The sequence below is a fragment of the Lagenorhynchus albirostris genome, chromosome 5, assembly GCF_949774975.1.
Source record: "Lagenorhynchus albirostris chromosome 5, mLagAlb1.1, whole genome shotgun sequence".
NCBI classification, from domain to species: domain Eukaryota; kingdom Metazoa; phylum Chordata; class Mammalia; order Artiodactyla; family Delphinidae; genus Lagenorhynchus; species Lagenorhynchus albirostris.
The window spans coordinates 31,776,831-31,802,344 of NC_083099.1; the positions used below are offsets into that span (position 1 = coordinate 31,776,831).

The 25,514-nt window shown below is 38.2% G+C and overlaps 1 protein-coding gene across 2 annotated transcripts in view; it reads left to right on the plus strand.

Moving 5' to 3' along the window:
- RYK (receptor like tyrosine kinase) overlaps positions 1–25,514 on the plus strand; it is a 100,733-nt gene that overhangs the window by 21,616 nt on the left and 53,603 nt on the right. For both annotated transcript variants that reach the window (XM_060149814.1, XM_060149815.1), the window contains exons 2-5: positions 8,161–8,282; positions 19,596–19,695; positions 21,416–21,550; positions 24,763–24,816. In XM_060149814.1, coding sequence (XP_060005797.1) covers positions 8,161–8,282; positions 19,596–19,695; positions 21,416–21,550; positions 24,763–24,816 — 411 coding nt within the window. The remainder of the gene's footprint in view (positions 1–8,160; positions 8,283–19,595; positions 19,696–21,415; positions 21,551–24,762; positions 24,817–25,514) is intronic.

Sequence of the window (25,514 nt, forward strand, 5' to 3'; positions counted from 1 at the left end):
ATATTCCATTGTATATATATACCACATCTTCTTTATCCATTCATCTGTTGATGAACATTTAGGTTGCTTCCATGTCTTGGCTGTTGTAAATAGTGCTGCTGTAAACACTGAGGGTTGCATATACATTTAATTCACCAGACAAATATTTATTGAACACCTGTTTTATGCAAGGGAACTATTATAGATGCCAGACATTATTAAAATTTTGCTGTATATAGTTTGTATCTTGCCTGTTCTTATTTAATGTAACATTCTAAGCAAAACTCAATTCATTAAAATTTATTTGTAACAGTCCTGTTCATGACTTCATAGTCGTTTTCAGTGTTTTTTTAGCCATTAAAACCTGTCTTCAAAGGGGAAGCTCAATATGTCACATGGATGAACAGGAGAGATTTGACTGAAGGGGTGTAATGGCTTAGAGTACCACCTCTCTCCTTCTCCAAAGAAAGAGAAGTTGTTGAAAACTATTGTTCTCTGTTATGGATATATTATAGTTTATTGATTACTGCTCTGTTGCTGGTAGTTTATATTGTTACTTTTCTTCAATTTAAACTTTTATTTTGATTAATATCTTTATACATAAACATTTGGATCTATATTTGGTTTCCTTAGGATGAATTTTTCAAATTGGACTTAGTGGGTCAGAGTATAAATATTTATAAAATACTGATATATGTTCACAAATTGCTTGCTTGCCGCACACTGCCTAACATTCAGTATTGTATTTAAAGAACATAAGCATTTCTGTTACAACATCAAATACATTAAAAAAAAAAAACCTTTAAGGTTTCCAAGTCACTGAAAATAACAGGACTTATGGGAAGAATAAGGTTAAGGGCAAACCATTCAAGACCTCTGCAGTTTTCAAACCAATTACTAACAAAAGCATAATTGGTACCTTATGAGATAACTTGGACAGCCTGGTCAAACTACTTAGGGTGGCTGAGGCTGCTTCAGAGGAGAATTAAAGATGTTAAAACATAATAGGGTGGAAATCGCTGGCTTGCATGTTTTTGAGATAGTGCAGATGAGAGCAGCTTTCTAAGCCATTGGGGCTGCCATAGAGTTGGACACAAGAGAAAGTGCATCTTCCTAGGTCCAGGAACCATGCAGAGACTGGTGGTGCTCCTCTGAGGAGAGAGCCCTGCGTGCAGGTGCTTATTTTTAGTTTTCTTAAAATAGGGCTGAGAGGGCTCCTGCCTGGTGGTAGCTAAGTTGAGTAAGGGTCTTTTCCTTTTCCACTGAAAGTTATAATTCTTTACCTGCTATTCCAGTCCCCCTTGCCTGGGAAAATTCAAATGTAAACTGACACAATTTCTGTGTTGTACTGGTATTGTTATTTTGTTTACTAACCACTTATAAGCTAATTGGTGTTCAGGAACCTGTCTTATGACAGAACAGACTGTATTTGCTAATTTGATAGGTCAAAATTTGAACCTAATTTGAACCATTAAATTTGAACCATTAAAATGGCTTCTTTGAAGAAATTCAAACCCTTCCAAACTAGGAATAACTACCCGAGTTAATAAAGAATAGCTATTTCAGGGCTTTCGTGGTGGCGCAGTGGTGAGAGGCCCGCGTACCGCAAGAGAAAAAAAAAAAAGAATGGCTATTTCAAAATAAATTGCTTTCAAAATCTAAAACAGCAACTCTGTTTAACAGTTGTATTACTGTTTCAATACCTCAATCTAGGGTAGTGAATTTAAAATTTTCAGTTTATTTTGGTGGTCATTAAGATATGGATCACAGGGCTCCAAACTTTCAACAGCTTATGTATATTACTTTATTTGTTGAGCATAGAAGTCATGGTTTTGTAGTGACTCATTTGTGGGAATGACTTCATTCAGGATTATGCAGCATTCAGTTATAGCACCAGAGAAGACAAGGAGTAGGGGTGTCAAGTCAAGTTCAAGATTGGCTGTTTTCAGGATAGGGTATGCATGTCTTGATATAGGCTGTGGGAGAAAGTTGAGGGTACTGGTAAGAAAGTAATTGCAGTAATTGGCGTTGAGGCCAGTAAGAAGAAAATAAGGAAATAACTGCTATAATCAAATGGGAGAAACAAGAGGATTATGGACATTGGCGATATTATGAGCCCACAGAACAGCTGTTGTAACAATAAAGGGAAGGAGCTGAGGAGCTACTAACTATTGAGATAATTACAGTGTAAGATTTTGGAGGTAGAGCAATTTATATATTGTCACTGTCCATAGAAATGTGTTGCTTTGGTATGGATGAAGGTTGTTGGTTGTTGATCTTCAAGGATCATTGAAGGTTGGGTTGAGAGTGGGTTGGTCTCAGGTACCTTGGGAGTCTGCCATAATAAGTCACAGGATAAGGGTGTGTAGAAATTTCATAAACTGGTTCCAGGATCCTCAGTGAATGAGGTAGCTAAGATACTGGGAAGGAGTTTTATGTGGAGTTGAATTTACAGAACTCCTAGATGTTCTTGACACTTTGAACTGTGTCTGGAAAATTTAAATATTTACACATCGTTGTTAGTACCAGTAACAACCTTATAACTGTTATTTATTAGGAACAATTCATTTCCCTGTGAATGATGCTTGAAATTTAAATTTGGAAGTTGTTGATCACTTAAGATTAATTCTTTTTTTCTGAAACTTTTTATGTTGGTGATAGTAACATTCTGTGGTATGCAAGCTTTTTAAGACTGGAAAAGAGAGGTAAAAACTTGTTGACTCTTTAAAAAAAATTTAGGTAAACTTTACATACAATGAAACGTGCAGATACAGTTGGTCGAGTTTTGAAAAATGCATACACCTATGTAACCACCGCCCCCATTAGATGCAGAACATTTCCATCACCCCAGGAGGTTCCCTTTGTAATCAGTTCACCAATCTCCCTCCCAACCCCCTCCCAAGCAACCACACTAATCTGATTTCTGTCACCACAGATTAATTTTGCCTGCTCTAGAACGTTATATAAATGGAATCATATAGGATGTACTCTGTGTACAGCTTCTTTGACTCATATTGTCTGTGAGATTCATCCCTTTTGTTACAGAGTCTCAACAGTTTATTTTCATTGCTGAGTAGTATTCCATTGTATGAATATACTCAATTGGTTTTTCATTCATCTGCTGATGGACATTTGTGTTGTTTCCAGTTTTGGCTATTCTGAATAAAAGTGTTATCAATGTTCACATACGAGTTTTTTTGTGGAATCATATGTTTTTATTTCTTTTGGATAATTACCTAGGAGTGGAATTACTGGGTCTGAGTAGGCATATGCTTAACTTTATAAGAAACTGCCCGTTTTCCAAAGTAGTTGAACATTTTTACCTTCCCAGCAATGTATGAGAGTTGCAGTTGCTCCACATCCTTGCCAACATTTAGTCATTCTTGTGAGTGGAAATGGTATCTCATTGTGGTTTTAGTTTGTATTTCGCTGATAACTAATAATGTTTAGCACCTTTTCATATGCTCATTGTCTATTTACATATCTTTTCTTACAAAATGTATGTTCACATCTTTTGCCTATTTTATTTAATTGGGTTGTCTTTTTAGTTTTGGTTCATAAGAGATCTTTATTCTAGAAACAAGTCCTTTTAGGTGTATGAGTTGTGAATATTTTCTCCCAGTTTGTGACTTGAATTTCATTTTCTTAATATCTTTTAAGGAGCAGAAGTTTTAAATTTTAATAATGACCAATTCATCAATTTTTTCTCTTTGGGTTCGTGGTTTATGTGGCCAGTCCAAGAAATCTTTGCTTAACCCAGGTTGTGAAAACAATCATTTTCTTCTAGAAGCTTTATAGTTTTAGCCTTTACATTTAGGTCTGTAATCAATTTCAGATCAGGTTTTGTAATATGTGATATGTAAGATAGGGCTCAAGATTTTTCCCCCCATACCTTTATCCATTTGGTTTAGCATCACTTTAATTGAATTGCCATTGTGCCTTTGTTGAAATTCCATTGACCCTTGTGCGTTTAGTTTTGGATTCTGTTTTGTTCCATTGATATATCTATCCTTATACCAATACCACACTGTCTTGATTACTCTAGTTCTTCATCCTGTTGTGAAATAGGAAGATAACTGGAATCCTTACATTACCTATGAGGTAGTGTGAGTCTTCCAACGTTGTCTTTTTCTTTTTTCTTCAAGATTATTTTGGCATTTAAATTTCATTTTAGAGTTAATTTGTTTCTTCAGAAAATCTGTTAGGATTTTGATTAGGATTACTTTAAAGCTATAGATCAATTTAAGAAACTTGACATCTTAACAGTGTTGAGGCTTATCTAAGAGAATGGTATCTCTCCACTTACTTAGGTCATCTCTAATTTTTCTGTCATGTTCTGTAGTTTCAAGATAAGAGGTCTTATCTTTAGTTAGAATTATTTCTAGATACTGTTTTCTTTTATGTTATGGTATTGATTTTTAAATTTTATTTTCCAGTTATTGCTAGTATATAGAGATACAAGTAATTTTTTGAATATTGGCCTTGTATTCTGAGGCTTTGCTAAATTCATGAATTGGTTTTAGTAGTATTTTATTAATAATAGATTTCATAGTGTTTTCTCTGCACATGTAATCCTATCATCTGTGAATAATGAGCTATAGTTCATCCTCTCTAACTTTTATAATTTTTGTCTTATAAATTGGCTATGACCTCCAGCGCAAGGTTGAATAGAAGTGTTGGAAGTGGACATCCTTGTCTTGTTTCTGATCTTAGAAATAAGAATTTAAATTCACCATTGAGTATGATGTTAGCTATAGTGTTTTTGTAGATACTCTTTACCAGACTGAGAAGATTTACTTCTCTTCCTAGTTTGCCCAGTTTTTTTTTAATCATTATTAGGCTTTGAATTTTACCAAATGCATTTTCTGCATCTGTTGAGATGATCTGGGTTTTTGCCTTTTATTCATTAATGTGTTTAATTATATTGATTTTTAAAGGTTTACCTTTTATAAACACTTGGTCATGATGTATTAACCTTTTTCTATATTGCTGGACTCAGTTTGCTAATGTTTGATAGAGAATGTGTCTGTGTTCACGAGGGAAGTCAGTCTAATTTTCTTAACGATGTTTTAGTCAGGTTTTAATATCAGTGTAACATAAAATGAGTTAGGAAGTTCTTTGACTGTTTTCTGAAAGAGTTTGTGCAAGATTGGTAGTATATCTTCCTTAAATGTTTTGGTAGAATTCATCTGGACCTGGAGCTTTGAGGGAAGATTTTTAATTTCTTCTTGTCAGTTTTGGTAAATTCAAGGATTTTTTTTATCTTATCTAAATTACTGAAATTGTCATTAGGTTGTTCATAATATTCTTTTTTTAACATGTATAGGACTTGTAGTAACGTTGCCTCTTCCTAAATATTGTTAGTCTGTGTCTCCTTTTTTTCTTATTTATTTATCTATTTATTTATTTATTTATTTATGGCTGCGTCAGGTCTCAGTTGTGGCATGCGGGATCCTTTGTTGCGGTGCGCAGCCTCTTCGTTGCGGTGTGCCAGCTTCTCTCTAGTTGTGGCTCATGGGCTCCAGAGCACGTGGGCTCTGCAGTTGGGGAACACGGGCTCTGTAGTTGTTGGGCGCGGGCTTAGTTACCGTGCAGTGTGTGGGATCTTAGTTCCCCAGCCAGGGATCAAACCCGAGTCTCCTGCATTGGAAGTCCGCGTCGTACTCTTAACCACTGGACCACCAGGGAAGTCCCTACTAATCTTTTCAAGTAATCATCTTTTGACTTTATCCTTATGGTTAATTTCTATATTGTGGTATTTGATCAGAGAAGGTAGCCTGCATTATTTCAAGTTAGAATCCATTTTGTAAAATGTGTAATGGGGGCTTCCCTGGTGGCGCAGTGGTTGAGAGTCCGCCTGCCGATGCAAGGGACTCGGGTTCGTGCCCTGGTCCGGGAGGATCCCACATGCCGCGGAGCGGCTGGGCCCGTGAGCCATGGCGGCTGGGCCTGCGCGTCCGGAGCCTGTGCTCCGCAACGGGAGAGGCCACAACAGTGAGAGGCCCGCATACCGCAAAAAAAAAAAAAAAAAGTGTAATGGGTCTAATTCATGATTAACCTCCCTTGTTTCATGTCCCATAATTACATTGTTCAAATTATATGTCCACACTAAATTTTTATCTGTTTTGATCTTTTGTTTTCTGAAGGATGTTAGTTTCCAACTATGATTGTGGATTTATTTCTTATTGATTTTTTTTTTGGCTTTCTATATTTGAAGCTCGTTTGTTAGTTGTACTACTGTATCTTATGTTTTTATGAATATGAACTTTTTCTTACTAATAAATTCATATTAATTAATGAATTTATTAATATAAAGTCTTTCTACCTTAAGTTCTAATTTGTCTCATGTCAGTATTGCCATATTTACTTCTTTGTTTTTCTCCCCCTTTTAACCTGGCATATATTTTAAAATTTTGTTCTAGGTATTGTATATCTCTTATGAACAGCATCAATCTAGACTAGAGTAAAAAAAATTTTTAAAAACAAGCAAAATTTAAGCTATTTACAGTTATTGTGTTTGCTGATGGCCTTCTTTGTACCTAGCTTTCTTGTTGCATTTCCCTCCTACCTCTCTCCCACCTTCTTACTTTCTTTCCCCTACCCTCCTTTCTCCAGCCCCACCAGTCCTCCCTCCCCAATTGTTTGCTAGCACTTCCTGTTCTGCTGGCAGGGAGAGCCTTTTGCAGAAGACCTCTAACTTTCTCTCATTGCATTTGGTTTCCTCTATAGGATCAATAAAGCAGCGCTGCTCAACCAGTGCAGCAACTTTCCCCTATGTAAGCCTCAAATCTCATTTCTGAATTAATGATTGTATTAGATTCAGTTCAGAAATGAGAAAACTAATTTTACAGGAGAAATGCCTATAGCAGAGTTATTCATTTCTCTATCTGTATCTCAGGAGGTGTGAGAGCCTCACCTTGACCTCTTTGTATACCACAAGGTGTTTTAGACTCATGGTATAAGGCTCAGTAAGTATGAAATTTGCATTTCAGTTGGCCTCCCCTGTACCTTTTTCCCTCCTGTGTGTGGAATATGTGTCATGCATTACTAGAGGGACACCTGGTCACAACTTTTAATAACAGTAAATCAATTGAGAGAACTTACTCCCTGCTTTCATTCTTAAAGTTCTTTTGGGTTATCATAGAGAAAACCTCTGATTCTTTACCTCTCTCAAACACTTGCTATTATCCCCTTCCTCCCTTTTTGTAAACAATGAGCTGGGCTCAGGCTCACTGCCTTGGTGTAGGCCACAGTATTTAGCATTTAGTAATGTTTTGTTTTCCTTTTAATTGATTTATTATTTCTTTTTTTTGGTTACCTTGTATTTTTTCACAATAATTACTGGTTTTCCACTCAAGATGGTGATTAAATTTTGCCTTTAAAATTTTTATTTTAAGAAGGGGTATCACAAAATTGAGAAATGTGATGTGTGTTTGAGGTTGGATGTGACCTTGGGCAAGAAAGTGATATGGCAATGAGTGAGATTTGAAATCTCCAACATTTCTCAGGCATCTCGATTATTTCTCTTTTTATCTGCAGTTCTAACTTGTCTAACAAGTGTTTACTGAGCATCTGCTTTGTGCAGAGGACTGTCCCAAGAATACGAGAAGTATGGTGTTCTCCACCTTGTAGTTCAGATTGGGAAGAGGACGTGTGTCTGTGTGGCAGTGGTGTGAGTGTACCTTGGTAACATGCCGTCCAAGCAGCCAGTGCGTCGTACTGACAGAAGCCGAGGTCATCTCTGGCTGGGGTCTTGAGGCCTTGGTTCACATTAATATTTTCACCCAGGTGCCCATCTCTCTTCCTAAATCCTCATCAGTTTTGTGGGGTTAAGGGGCTTTTGTTTGTAGGCATTTCTCTGAGAAGGTCTGTTTCCAAAAGGAAGTGTATCACATTGGTGGTTCTCGGAAGACAGCGTGGCTCCCAGAGTTGTGGCTCCAGCACCCCTGTGCTTAGCTGGAGGACCACTTAATTGTCCTGAGTCTCAGTTTCTTAATCCTTGTTGGCGATGATGAAATCCTGTGTTCTTCCTACTTTGTAAGGCAGCACATGTGGGATATGTTTGTGATGTGCATTTGTACATCAGTGTTATTTTTATAATAATCAGTATTTGAAATACTGATGGTTAATGCTTTTGAGGGTATTATGGGCGTTTAATTTTTTTCCCTATTTTTTTTCTAGGTCTTGATGCAGAACTTTATTATGTGAGAAATGATCTTATTAGTCACTACGCCCTATCCTTTAACCTGTTAGTACCCAGCGAGACAAATTTCCTGCACTTCACTTGGCATGCAAAGTCCAAGGTAAGAGAGCGGTCAACCAAAGATGCCAAGACAGGACCACCCAGGCCCAGAGGCTGAGGCAAGGACTGTATCTGAGGAATGGGCTGCCAACCACACAAGGGGGTCAGTGGGTGGTGGGCTGTAGCAGTACTGGATCTTTTCAGATTTCTATTTTAAATCTTGAGCCTAGTCCTCTAGACTTTCTCAAATCCTTGAAAATGAAGGTAGTCATCATTTATGTGACTAGCTTATGGCAGAACACTTACATCTTTTCAAGCTTTTCAAATAGGGATGTAGCTCTAGCTTGAAGAGGGGACAGCTGGACCTGTTAATGACTATGCTGTTACTGTTATGATGAAGTGATATGAGTGAGGGCTGGGGGAATTTGTAAGTTAGGTGTTTCAGACATGTTTGAGGTATTGGATATAGTTCTCCCATTTATGGAGAAGTGGTAAAAGTCAGGTACAGCAGACGTAAGCACCTGTGTGTAACTATGACGAACCTCTTGCCTGGTTTGCTTGTTGCTGAATTCTTCACATTTCTTCTGACTGTCTGGGCTTCTCTAACATGATAAGTTTTCTCTTAGGTCAGAGAGTGAGAGGCTGAATGTAGAGCCCACCTCCCCCGATCAACTTCAGTTTCTTTTGGCACCATTATATATAAGCTTCTGAGTAGGGTTTTATTTGGGAAATAAAAATAGTTTTTGCTACTAAATAAGAATACCTACTGTACAGTTTATTTTAAAATTATTATAAAGTGGTATTTGTCCTTATATTTGTTGCAGGTCATTTAAGTTTGATCACTTTAATATAGATCTTTTTTTGTCTACTTAGAAAACAATAATAGTTATTGGGAAAATTCAAATATTATAGAATTGTTTTAAGAACTGTTAAGACTTTGTACCTCTGTACCAAGAAGTAATCATTGTTTATAATTTGGTATACTTCAAAGCTCATTTCTTTTTCCTTTTTAAACAAAAAGGGGATTTTCTAACACATGTGTTGTACAGTGTTTCCCCCCTACCTAATACTATGTCTTGGCATCTTTCCATTTCTCTACTTTCAGATTTAACACAGTCTCTTTAATGGCTTTATAATATGATATCATATGGATGTACGATGTATTGTTATTTGTTAAGTGCCTCATTGATGCATGGATTTTTTTTTTTTTTTTTTTTTTTTTTTTTTTTTTTTTGCGGTACGCGGGCCTCTCACTGTTGTGGCCTCTCCCGTTGCGGAGCACAGGCTCCGGACGCACAGGCTCAGCGGCCATGGCTCACGGGCCCAGCTGCTCCGCAGCATGTGGGATCTTCCCGGACCGGGGCACAAACCCATGTCCCCTGCATCGGCAGGCAGACTCTCAACCACTGCGCCACCAGGGAAGCCCGATGCATGGATTTTTAATAGCATTTTACTGTTTCAAACAATGTTTCCTTTCACTATTACAAATAGTTTCTTCACTTCATTTGGCAGGCAAAATCCATGGTAAAAACAATTGGTAGTTCATCTTTTGTTGCTGTTTCTAACTTTATTATTGATGAATATAGAAACAAAAAATATGTATGCGTGTGAATGTTTATGAGTATGTATGTATACATTAAGAACATCTTAATTTGTTAAGAAATTTTTGTGTACTTTTGGCATTATTTCTGAGTAGTACGTTGTGACCAGGAAGTGAAATGACTGGGTCAGAGACTGTGCATGATTAAAATTTTGATTTATATCGCCAAATTCGTTCTCCCTTCCCTCTCTTAAGATGGTACCAATAAGCCAACATTCCTTACAAAGTGAATAAGAGTGCTTCTTTCAGTTCACCATTTAATGCTAAATATTTAAGTATATTTGTTTGCCAGTCAGATAAGTAAAAATGATTATATAAATATGCATATATCCACATTATTATATATACTCACATGTACATTAGAGAAACGTACACACATACACGCATTAAAACGTAGCTGCAGGAATGCTGTGATTAAAGTTGAATTAGCTTGGATCCTGGGTAAAGCATATGTGCCTTGCTGTCTAGAGCACCTCAACTGTCCAACATTATTGCCTTGGGGTATCCAAATAGGGGGGTGTTCTTTTAGGAGTGGATAGATCTCTTTAGGGCGAAATCTGCAAAAACAGAGAGAGAAATTTCATGTGAACTAAGAACATATGGTAGATGGTAACTTGGATATACTGAAGTGCCAGCGTAAATCATATAGGTAATTCAGAAAAGGTTCACCTGAGACATTTTAATCTAAGGTCTGTTAGTTTGAATGGGTAGACACCTGGACTCTTCAATGAAACAGCTATCACATTTTTCAGTATTCTTATATAACATTGTGTGACATTATTATTTGGGGCGGGTAACTTTTAATTTTGATATAATTTCAAACATAGAGAAAATTATAAGAACAGTACAAAGAATTCTCAAAGAGTATCCTTTACCCAGGTTCACTAATTGTTACTGGTTTGCTCCATTTACTTACTTTATCATTCATTCGCTCATTCTCCCCACACTCATGCACACATACTTTTTTCCATTGAACTGTGTGCAAGTGAATTGCATGCATTGTGTCCCTTTACTCCTAAATATATCAGTGTATATTTTCTAAGAACAGGGTTAGGAACATAATATTAAAACAATACTATTATCTAATCTACAGAACTCATATTTCATCAGTTATCCCAATCATGTTCTTTATAGCCCTTTTTTCACCTTTCTTTGTGTTTCTTGACTTTGACATTTAGGAACATACAGGCCAGTGGACTGTCCCTCATTTTGAGTTGTCTGAGGTTTCCTTATGGTTAGATTCCGGAATGTCTCCTTGGTAGTAGCACTACAGCATTGCTGTCCTCCACAGTGCACACGATGTCAATTTGTCCCCTTACTGTTGATGTTAACTGTGATCACACAGTTCACCAGGTTTCTCCACTGTAAAGTTCTCTCCTTTATAATGAACAGGTAATCGTGGGGAAATAATTTGAAATTATATATTAAAATCCCATAACGCAACACCCTTTCAACCACTAATTTTTGCACCTGTGTTTAGAACTAGGTTTCACTTTTAGCCAGTGTGATTGTTTCCTCTCACTGGAAGAGGTGATCTGCACTGGGTAGCCATTTGGTGGTATGCTGTAGAAGGAATTTAAACATTGTGGAGTGGCAGTCTTAAAATTTAAGTTCCTTTGCAACTCTGAGATCCATCGTTTCTGTGAATCTTTCAGGCAGAGAAGCTTTTTATATTCTTCAAAAAATTGATGGTTAGTCCTTTGTTACTTTTCCTATCTTTAATGTTGATGAATACGAAAACAAAAAATACATATATTTTAAAATAGTGAAAAATCTAATGAAATAGTAGAGATTCTATTCTGAGTAAGCTGCTGACTTTGAATAGGATGTGATTGTTTCTGGGCCCACTTGGGGAAAAAAATGCTGATATACCATGGGAATATTTTCTGGGCAACTGTATGAGTAGTGACTTACGAATAAAAAGGCAGTGTGGGATGTGGCAGTTAGAATTGAACAGAATTAAACATTCTATTTTCATTCATTTTTAAAAATATACACTAATTTTTTTTTTTTTTTTTCATTTGGAGTGGGTTTCAGGGGTCTGACTGCTGATAGTGGGTGCCTGAGGAGTTTTAGGAGCCTGTCACAAGGAGGAAATTGGAGTGGAGGAGAGCAGATAGAAGAAGGGGCTCAGATGAATATATATATTTGAACGGGAAGCAGTGTTGGCGTGGGTACGTTTTGGATTAGCAGGAGCCTTGGTATAGCTCTTTTGTACTTTCATGTTCTTCATATTATCTTGTAGAGCATCATTTCTAAACTACTTCTGTGGCGGGTATTAAATACCATCATTAATGCACATTTGGACTGCTCTTGCTGGTATGATAGTCCTCGTAAGGCAGAAGCTCCCTGACTTGTTGGAGGCCATCACATTTATTTACATGTCGAGGCCAGAAGCCTAGAAGGGATCCTAGACTCCTCCTTCACCTTCCCAGTCCAGATTATTCTCGCTCATAATTACACCTTAAATTCGTTTCCTATCTCTCTCGAGACTAATGCCTCATCCTTAGTTTGGGCTTTCATTGTTTCTTAACTAGATACAGAAATAGTCTTCTAACTGGTCTTGCCTCTGGACTGACCTCTTGCTGTACCCCCCGCAAAGCTGTCCTAGGGCTCTCGGTTGCCATCAGAATAAAGTTCTATTTCTTAGGGAGCCTTCATGATCTCATCCCTGCCTTTTCTTTTTCTGCCTGCCCTCCTGCTAATTGTTTACTGCCATTTTTTTGGGGGGGGGGTCTGGCAATTTCTGGAATGCCCTGTACCCTGTCACATTGCTGCTGTTTGCTCTGCTAGAAATGCCCTTTCCTCATTCTTTACCTCATTAACTCTTTTTATCTCAAAACTTACACTTGGTGTCACCTCTATTTCATCTATGTCAGGTGCCCTTTTCTGTACCCACAGTGACCTTCTCTTTCCTCCCTCATAGCCCTTATCATACTCTAAGAATATTTTAGTAGTTGATTTTCTTGTCTGTCTCCTTCCAAGGTGCTGAGCATGTTAAGGGTAGGCACCTCTTTTGTCGTTTTCTGAGTCCCTTGTGCCTGGTGTAGCACCTGGTAGTTAGTTACAGGTATTCCTTAACTGACTATGGAAGAGATGCACAGGTAGAAGCCACAGGGCACAGCTCAACAAATGGGGAACTTCTGAACAGTTAGAGCTTTTCAAAGTTAGAATGTGCTGCTTTAGGAGTGGTGGATTCCTGTATCTAGAAATGTGAAAACATAGGTTGGGTACACTTGACAAGCTAGTTGACAAACTAGTTGCACACCTGGGATTTTCCAGATATTTCACTCTGAATAAAGTTATAAATTTGGAAAAATGAATGGAATTCATAGTTTGAATATATAGCTGAACTTATCTCACAGTTCATCTGTAGCAGGTGTAAGAATTTAGAGGAAAGTGCTAATCATGTTATATCTTAAAATGTTTTATAGTAAAAAACTAAGGAACGTGTGTACGTTAAATCTAATTTCAGGTTCGGCTTCCGTTGCAGCTCCTAATTCCAGTTTTAGGTCATAATCTCTTCGGTGATTTTAGCACAGTTGTTTAATTGAAGTTTGTCTATTTTAAAAGTTAATCTTTTTTTTTGTTTTTGTTTTTGCCGTACGCGGGCCTCTCACTGTTGTGGCCTCTCCCGTTGTGGAGCACAGGCTCCGGATGTGCAGTCTCAGCGGCCATGGCTCATGGGCGCAGCCGCTCGCGGCATGTGGGATCTTCCTGGACCGGGGCACTAACCCGTGTCCCCTGCATCGGCAGGCGGACTCAACCACTGCGCCACCAGGGAAGCCCTAAAAGTTAATCTTTTGAGTATTTCATTTATGCATATGGTACAAAATGCAAAAGGCATAGGGGTATACAGTGAAAAATAAATCCCCTACACCTTCCTAGTACCATCCCCAAGCAATCTAGCCACCTAGTTCCCCTTCCATTGTCAACCACTGTTACCTGATTCTAGTCTCCCCTTCTAAAGATAGTCTGTGCATAGATAAGCATCTGGGTGTGTGTGTGTGTGTATTTTTTTGAAATGGGAAAATCATGCAAGGGGCTAGGAGAGACATGTTGGAGAGTTCTTCACCTGATCATGTTGGCTCTGGGATGCAATCAGGAACTTTCAGAAGGAGGGCCATGGCTCCCAGGCTCCAGCACTTTGTAGTTCTTGCTTTTTAAGAATTGCCAGAAGATGAGGTATTTGCTTCCAGAGATCTCCAGGCTTCTTGGTATTTCACTTCACATTGTAGATATTTTAACATTAGTTTTAACACATCAGAGCTTTTGATAATAGTGTTCTCCAGTGTATACGTGATTCTGTTTTATCTTGCCAAACAGGTTGTGGTCTTCTCAGAAGCTGGAGCTGTGTCTTATTCATGACATTGTGTCACACTGCCTTAGTGAGTGGTTGGTAAATGTGATGGGTTAATTGCATTTCCAGATGGGATGAGAACTCTGGTGTTGCTTGTCTTTCACAAGGCCACACACTCAAAAAGAAAAAAAAAAAAGACTACTGGTGGCTTTAAGAAATAATTAGTTTCTTCTGTATTCCAGAACATTCTCCAATATCCAGAAAAAAACATGCAACTGCATCTGTTAAGTGTCAGTAGATATTTTAGATAGCTGAAAGGCAAAAATATACCAAAATGTAGCAGAATACAATCCCCACTCACTCCCATCCCATAGCTGATATCTGGTTTCAGGAATTCATCATTGTCAGGAGGGTCTGCAGGGAACTTGTCCAGAGTTCTACAGCAGCCCTGGGGCTCAGCCTGCTGTATCGCCTGCAGAGTGGGGTTTCTATGAGAAATGCAGCACTTCTGGTAATTTCAGAGGAATTAAAAGCCTATTTGGCTGTAGGCAAGTGTATTCACTTTAAATCTGTACTGTGTTCCAAAAGGAAGTGGCTTTACTCAGCAGCTGCCTCTTTGCAATTGCCATTTGTTTCCAAGTAAGGGAAGATTACCAAAAATGTTTATTTCTTAGCTTATTCAAATATTTATATTTTCTCTAGTTTCTTTTCTGAAGTATTTTGGCTCATTCTTTTTTCTGATAAACAACTGCTGTTCAGATTTCCTTTGTTCCAGTAGATTATAAATGTTAGCTTTAGAGCAGATCTGTTTCTTCAAAGGATCATTGGCAAGTGAGATTCGCTATAGAGCGATACATGCCAAAATAGGAAAAAACTGGCCTTTAATAATGGGCAGTTTCTAACCCCAGAAACTGCAATTTAAAATTTTATATTCTGAAGGTTCCAGAGGGAGAAGAGAACTGCTTTGGAATGCCTTCCACGTTTAGGCAGAGAGCATCAAAAAGGGAGGAAGCAAAGGACAGGCATGGTGCTTTCACACTTCTTAGTGTTCCAGGCTGCTCTTGGCCAAAGGTTTGGGCTTTTCAGAAATCTTACTCAGCCCGTTCACCACCTCTCTCCATGCCCTGACTCTACCCAGCTCCACTCACAAGCTTACTTCTCTCCCTCCTGCCCTTCTCCGCCCCCAACCCCTGGCTGCACTGAGACTCTCCAGAGCTAGTCTTGTTCCCGCCCTTAGCACTGCAGATAAGGCCTTTGACCCTGTTTGCCGCTGGCTTTATCTGCTGCCCCAGGGGTTCTGGTCCCTGACTAGCTGTGCCTCTGCTTGCAATAACTGAGACCTAGAATAAAGGAGACAGCAAGTGTGGGGAAGCATAATAAGTTTGGTTTTGAATCTGCCACATTTGAGAGCTGTAAGATTATTAGGTAGATATGTCTAGTAGGTAATTGGGCATATGGGAGAAAATGAAGATATAGGAGAGTGAGAGAGATGAGTTGATGATACAAAATCCCATCAGTGGTGAAGTGGGCTAGAACTAGTATACTAGGAGAGAAGGGTTTATCATTTGGAGAGGAGAACAGATCTCTCCTTGGGACTGGTGCGCAAAGGTTGAGTGTTCTAAACAGATCTGCCTGGAGCTGAAAAGAAAGGCAGAAAGGGGGTTCCTGTGTGCCAGCCGCAGGGGACAAGAGCATTGTCCGAGAGAAGGGAAGTGGGGAGGGCAGCAGGTGGTGAAGCTGTGGATCCTGTGAGATTTGGAGTGAGAAGACTAGGGAGAGAGGGGTGAGTGGGGAAGGGATTGCTGAGCAGAATTAATGGCCTACCCTGAAGCTGGGGATCATCTTTGTGTCATAGCAACTTTCTCTTCCAGGTGTGATTTCCCCCAGCAGTGCTGGGCAGCAGAAGTAGAGTGAGAGGTGGTCAGAGTCCTGATGGCAATACGACTGTGTCGGTAACTAGTCTTCTTTGGGGCACAGTCTGTGGGAAAGTGAAACCAGGTCACTAGCTAGGCTGGAGAGGATGGAAATAGCTTTACTGGCTATTGCATCCCAACTATGAGCATAGCCCTTGGCTTACAAATGTGCTTCATAAATGTTGGTTGAATCAGAGTGTTGTAGACAAAGAACCGGTTTTATAGGAATCAGATGTTATGATGGGATCTTTGATAGAGTGGGATTTTTGCATTTGTTTTGGTTATGGGGCAATTCTTCAGTACATAGGAATACTGAATGTTAATATTGAAGCCATCAGGAAGATGGCAGGAGACAGAGTGAGCCAAGCGCCCAGGCCTCTGCAGAGTCCCTGTGTGTCACTGATGATGTTGACGTGAGAAATATCCGTTATGAGTAGAAGTTGGGAGCTTCAGAGTATAGGGGGTTTTGCATGAGGAAGGGGTGTGTAGGACCTAATGATTCTGAAAGAATGCTGACCCTACTGTCTAGGCCCTGAGGGTTGAGGGTTAGGAAAGCCAGTCTGGGGGAGAAGGTGGGGAAGACACTTGTGAAGAGGCTGAGAGTATGGGAGGCTGTTTAGAATAGTGGCGTTCCCAAGATGGGGGACAAAACAGAAGGGCAGCAGTATTGTTCTTGGCAGGGCATAGGAAAGCTTGTGTTAGAATCTCTGGGGTCAGTAGGCTGGTGCTTACGGGGAAGTGCAGCAGGGCCTAGGGTAGCTACTCTGGAATGATTGCTGATGCCACTGGGGTCTGCGTTTATTAAAGGGGGCCTGTGCCAGACTGACAGGTGTGTCATCTTAATTATTTTATTTGATCTTCATAACATGGTTATACTAGCCTCATTTTATAAAAACTGAAACTCGGAAAAGTTAGTAATTTACCTAATGGTCACACAGTCTCATGGTTCTAATCCAGTTCTTGCTGACTGTGCTTAATTTTTTTTTCATGCACTTGCCCTTCATGTATTGCCCTGTTTAGAGGTAGCATGGGTATAGGGATATAGTCAATGCATTCTCTTAATGTTAGTCAATGAGTGTTGCTGGGAAAGCCTGCCCATTCTGGGCCCAGACTTTCTGGGCTGCAGCTCTCTCTCACCCCCTAGTGGCAGTGATGGTATTTTGGCCTGCTAAGATGAGAGGGAACACTTCTAGCCAAGGTGCCACTAAGTCACTGATGTGCAGCAGCAAGAACATTCCCTTTGTTGTGAACGTGGCACTTACCGAATACAGCCTTCAACAATTGTTTGTATACCTATCTTAACTGTAAAGCAATACTTTAATATTTGCATACTCCCTACAGCGTTCTGGGACTTTCAAGTAGCGTGTGAAAAGAGAAACCCAGAGGGGGAGTTACAGTCATTGGATTGAGCCCTTCTTATCCATGGTTTAAACACCTCCTGACCCAGTTAATACTCAGGTGTCCATCCTTTCTTTTATAATCTGGAAGATTACTCTTTCCCTGTTTCCTCTTTGTTAAGTCTTTTTTTGTTGGCTTTTTTCATTAGCATATAAACATATTTGAGTATCTTCCATTGAAAAAAGAAGAAAGAAGGGCTTTGAAATCTACCCCACCACCCATCCCCAGCCCTGCTCCCCACCATTACCTGATTACATTCTTCCTAGTTAAGTTTCTTGAAGCACGGTTTCTTGGACCTCTTTTCTACTACTGTTTTCCTAACCCACTGCCCTTTGGCTTCTGCCAGTCCCAGCCTCCACCAAAAAGCCCTTGTGACCACTGAATGGGAGAGGGGTACCATTCTTATTGAGTCCCCAAGGGCAGGACAAAGAGTAGTGTGAAATATAAGGCCTCACTGAAGGTCTTGAAGGTGGCAGCCATTCTGAATTTCACCTGTTGCTTTGCACTTTGAACTCTTTCTTTCATGAACATCTCTCTAGCAACAGGATATATTTATTGATTGATGCTGATTGGTTCTATTGAGCCACCTGTGTAGGCCAGGTATTGATAGAGAATATCGGTGTTCCCAGGACATCTTCCTAGTCACCCCTCTTCCTTTCCTGATTCTGAATCACTTGACAAATAGATCCAGAGGTTAGATGGGCATCCAAACATAAACTTTCTCAGTGGTGAAAGCTGGACTAGAGAATGTGGCTTAGATATTCTATGAGAAATTTGTACCTTGGAATCTGCTTGTGAGGTGAGTGGGTCTGTAGAATAGACCTTCGTCCCAGTCACATGCAGGCCCTCAGAGCTTGGCTTTTTATCAAATAGAGAAGACATTGGTGACTAGTCATGGTCTGTAAATTATACATCTCAGCCCCTTGGCTCTTCATATCTATCTGCCTCTCCAGGGCTTCTCTGTCAGTGGCTGTAGTCCTCAGCAGAATTTCTGAATCCTAGATGGCAGATTGTACAGGAGAGTGGGGGTACTGTTCTGAGCATGAAATAGAGGGTGGCTTACTGGATTGAATTTTTATCCAATTGAAAATTCCTAGGAACAAATGCACAAACATAACAAGACAGAAACCGAGTCATAAATACAGAGAACAAGCAGATGGTTACCAGAGGAGTTAGGGTAGAGGGGGACGAAAGAGATAGATGAGGGAGATTAAGAGGTGCAGACTTCCAGTTGCAAAATAAAAGAGTCAAGGATATGAAATTTACAGTGTGGGCAGTATAGTCAATAACTAAACAATATCTTTGTGGTGATGTATTGTAACTAGACTTATTTTGGTGATCATTTTGAAATGTATAGAAAAATCACTGTTGCATAAATGGAACTAATATAGCGTTGTAGGTCACTTATACTTCAAAAACAAACAAACATACAAAGAAACACATAGAAAAAGAGATCAGATTTGTGGTTACCAGAGGAGGTGGGCAGGGGGAATTGGATGAAGGCAATGAAAAGGTACTACAAACTTCCAGTTATAAGATAAATAAGTGCTAGGGATATAATGTACAACCTTATAAATAGAATTAACAATGCTGTATGTTATATATGAACATTGTTAAGAGAGTAAATTCTAAGAGTTCTTATCACAAGGAAAAATTTTTTTCTATTTCTTTAATTTTGTATCTATATGAGATGATAGATGTTCCCTAAACTTATGGTGATAAGCATTTCATTATGTATGTAAGTCAAATCATTATGCTGTAACCGTTTTAAACTTATATAGTGATATATGTCAATTATATCTCAATAAAACTGGAAGAAAAAAATAAACACACCCCCAAGACAGTAATCTAATGGGTCATGTAAGAGGCAATGCAGTCTGGTGGGGAAAAGTCTTAGAATCAGACGCAGCTGAGCTGGATTCCCACTCTAGCTACTTTGCATATATTCAACTTCCCTGGCTTGGTTTCTTCCAACTGTTTAAAACAAAAGGAACATTCCTAGCACTGTTTCTGACAATTTGGACTTTTTAAAAAATAGCTAGATTATTTGTTCTTATGAAAGGCTCATGCATTCATTAGTTAATGACCTAAATCAGTGAGGTCAAGCTGTTGGTGCCTTTTCTGTTATGATGGATCCAGTTTGTTTATTTCTCCATTTTACAGGTTGAATATAAGCTGGGATTCCAAGTAGACAATTTTGTGGCTATGGACATGCCCCAGGTCAACATTTCTGCTCAGGGGGAAGTTCCACGCACTTTATCAGGTGAGTCTCAGTGACAGAGTTTAACATACTGTTTTTAACTGTGTCCCATGTACTCTCAAAGAACAGTTAAACTACTGATAATGTAGTATTCTACGCACACACGTAGGTATCAGACGCATAAGTACTTTGAAAAGTAATTTTTTTAAATAGGGGTTATTTGGACTGTTTAAACCATTTCCTCTTTTCCAACCCTTCCAGAACTGTCTGCACTCAGCTCTTCTCTATCTCCTTATATGCATTGTTGGCCCCCAGCTGGGTCCCTTTGTCTGGTCTTGTTTCTCTTCCGTTAGTTCCCACACTGCAGCCCTGATAACTGCCGAACACTCACTTCCGACCATGTGATATCAAGCCCCTCAGTGCCCCCACCCCAGTCAGCTGAGTACATTGCACACTCCCCAGCCAGTGTGCTGTGTTTACATCTGCCCCTGCCTGCCTGTCTAAACCTTACTGCTGCATTTGCTCCAGTGTTCCAGCAGTGCCATGCTACATGTAGTTCTCAGAGCCATGCCTTTGCACAAGCTGGTCTCTGTATTTGGAACCATTTTTTCATCTTTCCTGCTTGTGAATTTCTATTCATACTAAATATTCTGCAAGACTCAAAATCTGTACTCTCCTTTTCCTGCCTCCTCTCCCTCCATTTGTTAACTCTTCTGTATTTAACTGTTTTGAACTGATCACATTATCTTGTAATTCTTTCTTTCTCCCTCTAGCCTGTGCCACCCTGAGGGCAGGAGCTGTCTTTTTCAGCTATCTACCCTGGGTGCCTAGCATAACATCTGGAACAGGATAAGCACTCAGGACATGTCTGAGTAAATCATTTAAGTGTCATATTTACACCAATTTAACTACTTTTGAGCCAGCCTTTTGAGAAAGGCTTCTGAAGATGTGCGATTTAAAGAAAACGAAAAATTTTTAAACTTGACAGTATAAGCCCCAGTGTTATGGAACTTTTTTGACAGTCTTACTCACTGTTATTAGTGACATTCATTAATCCAAGCTTTAAGAAAACATGGGAAGGCTGGCTAATTTTTATAGGCAAGTAAAGAAATTTAAAAATGCCCATATTGTTCATATGCTGATGTAGATGGTAGAATGATGTATTCTAAATTTGTAGAAAAAGAGTCTTAAACTGAAAGATTGAAAAAAAAAAAAGTGCACCAAAGTCTGTTATCCCTTTGCTTACATTAATTGATTAAAAGCCAGTTTCTGTTTAGAAAGGTTTTTTTTTTCTTTTTAATTCATAGTTGAGAATTTATCAGTTTCATTTACAGGTTTATTTTTAATCTCTTCATTAAGAATAATACATAATTGCATTTTGGTGGTGAATTGTCTTTCCTTTTTTATCAAGTAATTTTTGTTATTACTGTTGATTGTGACTGATGAGGTAGTAGGGTTTGCCTTATGATTCTGTAGCTTTATTATAATAAGAGAACTTATGAGACAAATTGATATATTAAAAATCATGAGCAAATTTGAAAATAATTCTCTTCCTTTATGTCTTGGTTTGTTCTTTAATGCTAACTTTTATATCTGTAATGAATGAAGTACTTAATGTCCAAAGCTGTGTAGTCTAAAGATAAGTTCTCTGAAAGTTTCTGCTTAGTATGTTATGTAAATGTATTATTTGCAGTTTTATTGAAAAAAAAATAAATTCTAAATTATTCAATGGGCATTAATGTTGATTTTTAGAAAATTAAAATATTTTTTCTTTTTTAAACAGTGTTTCGGGTCGAGCTTTCCTGTACTGGCAAAGTAGATTCTGAGGTTATGATACTAATGCAGCTCAACTTGACAGTAAATTCTTCAAAAAACTTTACAGTCTTAAATTTTAAACGAAGGAAAATGTGCTACAAAAGTAAGGAATTTATTTACCAAAGTATGTGTTTTATATAGATGTGAGAAGGTCAAAAATAGATTTTGTCATCTTTTTACAGATTTGTGATCAAATCTTGATTATAGTTGCAAGTGAGAAAACAGAGCACTGACTGATGAAATTCCAAAATAATCACCTAGATAGCTTGTAGCCAGGAATCTCATTCAGGCCCCACTTACTTCCTGCTTTCTCAAAATTTTGATCAGAATTGCTAAGGACGTTTTCCTTTAGGAATGTGAAATAGCACTAGTGGCTGAAGAGGTAAAGAAATCAGGTAATTTTGATAGGGACCCCTGAGTAATGGGGTGTTAACTATGTTTCCTTTATGAATTACCATTATGTAGAAGAATTGCCCTGGGGCCAGAAAGACCTGCATTAAAATTACAGCTCTGCTCTTGACAGGATAATTGGAACAGGTTTCTTAACCTAAGTCTCAGTTTTTTTCATCTGTAAAATGGCATAATAACCTGTTTCAAGAGATTGGTTGGTTGGTTGATTTTAGATTAATTGAAGCTAATCACCTGAAACTTAGAATACCATATGTGGGTACTTAATACATGTTGGTAGTTTTTGGTTTTGAATAATCTGTTGCTCAAGAAATTACAGTGGATATGAAAGAGCTTCAGCATGCTAGGTCATAGATCAAAGAATTTTAGAATTCTCCTTAAAGGTTATCTAGTCCAACCCACTCACTTTAAGTTCCAGAGAGATTAAAGTGACCTGAATTTACAAAGTCACATTGGTAGAGCTGGTTAGTATCTAAGATAGGGGAAAAAAAAAGCTAAAGAAAACCCCTCTAAACTTGCTGAGTGCTTACTGTGTTCCAAGTGCTTTACACACATTAAACCCATTTAATGCTTATAGCAGCCCTAGGCAGTAGGTTCTCTCATTATCTCCATTTTCTGAGGAGCAAGCTGAGGCTCAGAGAATCCAACCAACTTGCCAAGGCCGGACAGCTAAGTTGTGGAGCTGGGTTGCAAACCCGTGCTCTTGCTTCTTTGGCTTCTTTGGCAAACTGTCTCTTAACACATTTTCTAGTCAAAGTTAGTGCTGAGTGTTATGAGAACGCCTGAGGCCAGCACATGAGTTATAATGGCTAATGTCCAGATAACATGCCAGTAAAAAAGCTGTACTGCATTAGAATGGGCATTTTTTAAGCTCTAATTTAATCTTTTAATTAGAGTAAATATAAAGCAAACAGTTACTCTCCATGTATATTTTTCCCAGTTTTATTGAGATATAATTAACATACATCACTGTATAAGTTTAAGGTGTACAGCATAATGGTTTGATTTACATACATTGTGAAATGATTATCACAGTAAATTTACTTAGCATCCATCATTTCATATGGATACAATAGAAAGAGAGAGCAAAAAAATAAAAAAATTTTTTCCTTGTGATGAGACCTCTTAGGATTTACTTTCTTAACAACTCTCACATATATCATACAGTTAACATATTGTGTTAAATAACATATAAAGTACACCGTGCTGTACGTTATATCCCTAGTGTTTATCTTATAACTGGAAGTTTGTACCTTTTGACTACCTCCTCCAGTTCCTCCTCCCTCCTGCCTCTGATAATAACAAATCTGATCTCTTTTCTTACGATTAAAAAAAAAATTGATTCTTTAGATTCTATATACATATAAGTGAGATCATAGAATATCTCATAGTCTTTCTCTGTCTGACTTATTTCACTTAGTATAAGACCCTCAAAGTCTATCCATGTTGTTGCAAATGGCAGGATTTCCTTATTTTTTATGGCTAAATGGTGTTCCATTATGTGTGTGGTGTGTGTGTGCGTGTGTGTGTGTGTGTGTGTGTGCATGCACATGTATTTTCAGCACTTCTTTATGCAGAACGGACATTTTTAGTCTATGGCCACACCACCCTGAATGCGTGATCTCGTCAGAATGGACATTTTTAAAATGAAAAGTTAGTCCCATGTTAGCTTTGGTGTTTTGATACATTTGTCAGTTCTTACATATCCAGTTATACCTTCATGTAATTTTAAAGCCAAAGAAGACTTCAGAGACACTAGTTCAACCTAGTCGTTATATAATATGAGGAGACTGGGACCTGGAGTGGTCACCTCAGCGTGCATAGGCAGTCAGTGAGGAATGCAGAATAGGTGGTTCCTGGCCCCTAGGGAGGTGGCGCTGCCTGTACCACGGCGCTTCACCTGTTAGTGCTTAAAGACAGAATGTTGGTCAAGTGTGATGGGGTCTGTGGAGCCCACTAAGGTTAATGATTAGCCGATATTCAGAATAATCCCATACCTTCTCCATTTTCTTTAATATGTACATGAAAATTAACAGTTGATGTAATTTTCTATTCTGTTTTAGACTTAACGTTAATATAGTACCACCCTTTTTATTTGGTGGTCATACTTCTGGCCACCCTAATCATCCAGTTTACATTCATGACTCTTTAATATGTGATCCTAATATATTTATATGATTTTCCAGCTTACTACATTTTGAAAACTGTCTGCCACAGAAAACATACATGTACTGTATATGTTAATGGGTGTTACTGGGAAGAAAATGTTCCTTTATGAGGGTGTAAATTATTGGATCAGACAGGTTTTGTTACTCTCAAACTCCTCAGAGCCTTTGCACTCTGCTAATGTGCACTGTGAACCTACACAGAGGTTATAGTATGTAGCTTTCCCCAGACTTCTTGACCACAAAAACCCTTTTTCATTGAGCATCTATCTGTAATACCCATTGGCTAATATAGGCATAGACTATTGATTGATGAATATAGTGATGATTATCAGAATAGTAATGTAGCATTTATTATATATATATTTTTTAACATCTTTATTGGAGTATAATTGCTTTACAATGTTGTGTTAGTTTCTGATGTATAACAAGCTGAATCAGCTGTATGTATACATATATCCCCATATCCCCTCCCTCTTGCATCTCCCTCCCACCCTCCCTATCCCACCTCTCTAGGTGGTCACAAAGCACTGATCTGGTCTCCCTGCGCTATGCAGCTTCTTCCTACTAGCTATCTGTATGTTTATTATCTTGCAACAAATACCTTGTTACTTAGTTCAGGGACTTCTGTTAGAACATAAAGCTATGTGAGAAAAAATTCAGAAAATATAATTTGGTATTTAAGGATTTTCATGGAAAAGAAAGAATTTCTAAAGCATCTTTTATCTCCTTTTTAATTCAGAACTTGAAGAAGTAAAAACTTCATCCTTGGACAAAAACACTAGCAGAACTATTTGTAAGTGTTACTGTATTATCTTTTTCCATCATTAGGGGTGAAAAATGATGGATTGCAAATGAACATGGTTTTGTGTAGCTTGGATGTTTTGTGGTTTCCAGTTTGTCAAAAGATTAAATGACGCCATGCTGCTTATTTCAGTGATGTTTTGTAGATTGGTATGTTCAGATGAAACTATTAGAATATTGAAAATTTTGTAAAGCAAAATTCATACATATTTCATGTGATCTAAAAAACTTTTATAAGCAAGAATTTATATCATCATTTCAAATGGTCATAATTAAAGTATGAACGTGAAATATGTGTAAGATCTTCATCTGTTTAACAGAAGGATAGAAAATCTAATTCATGGCCTGGGTAACCCTCAGCTAGTTTCATCCAGGTGAAAATACAGGCTTAAATATCCACATTGTTTAAACCTACAGAGCAGAAACTTGAAGGAGATTTTTATTTTTTGATAATGGTTGTGTAAGGTAGTATAACTTAGACTTCTTTTTCCTTTTCTGACATAAATACATTATTAACTCTTACTCTTCCTGAATTTAATAGCAGTATCTTAAAATGTTACTAGATTTCTTTTTATGGAAGTAAACTAAAACAAAATCGGGGGAGGGAATTTCAAGTATGCAGAAGTCAAGAGAATGTTTTGATGAACCCCCATGTGACCATCACCCTGCTTCAGTAATGATCAACATTTG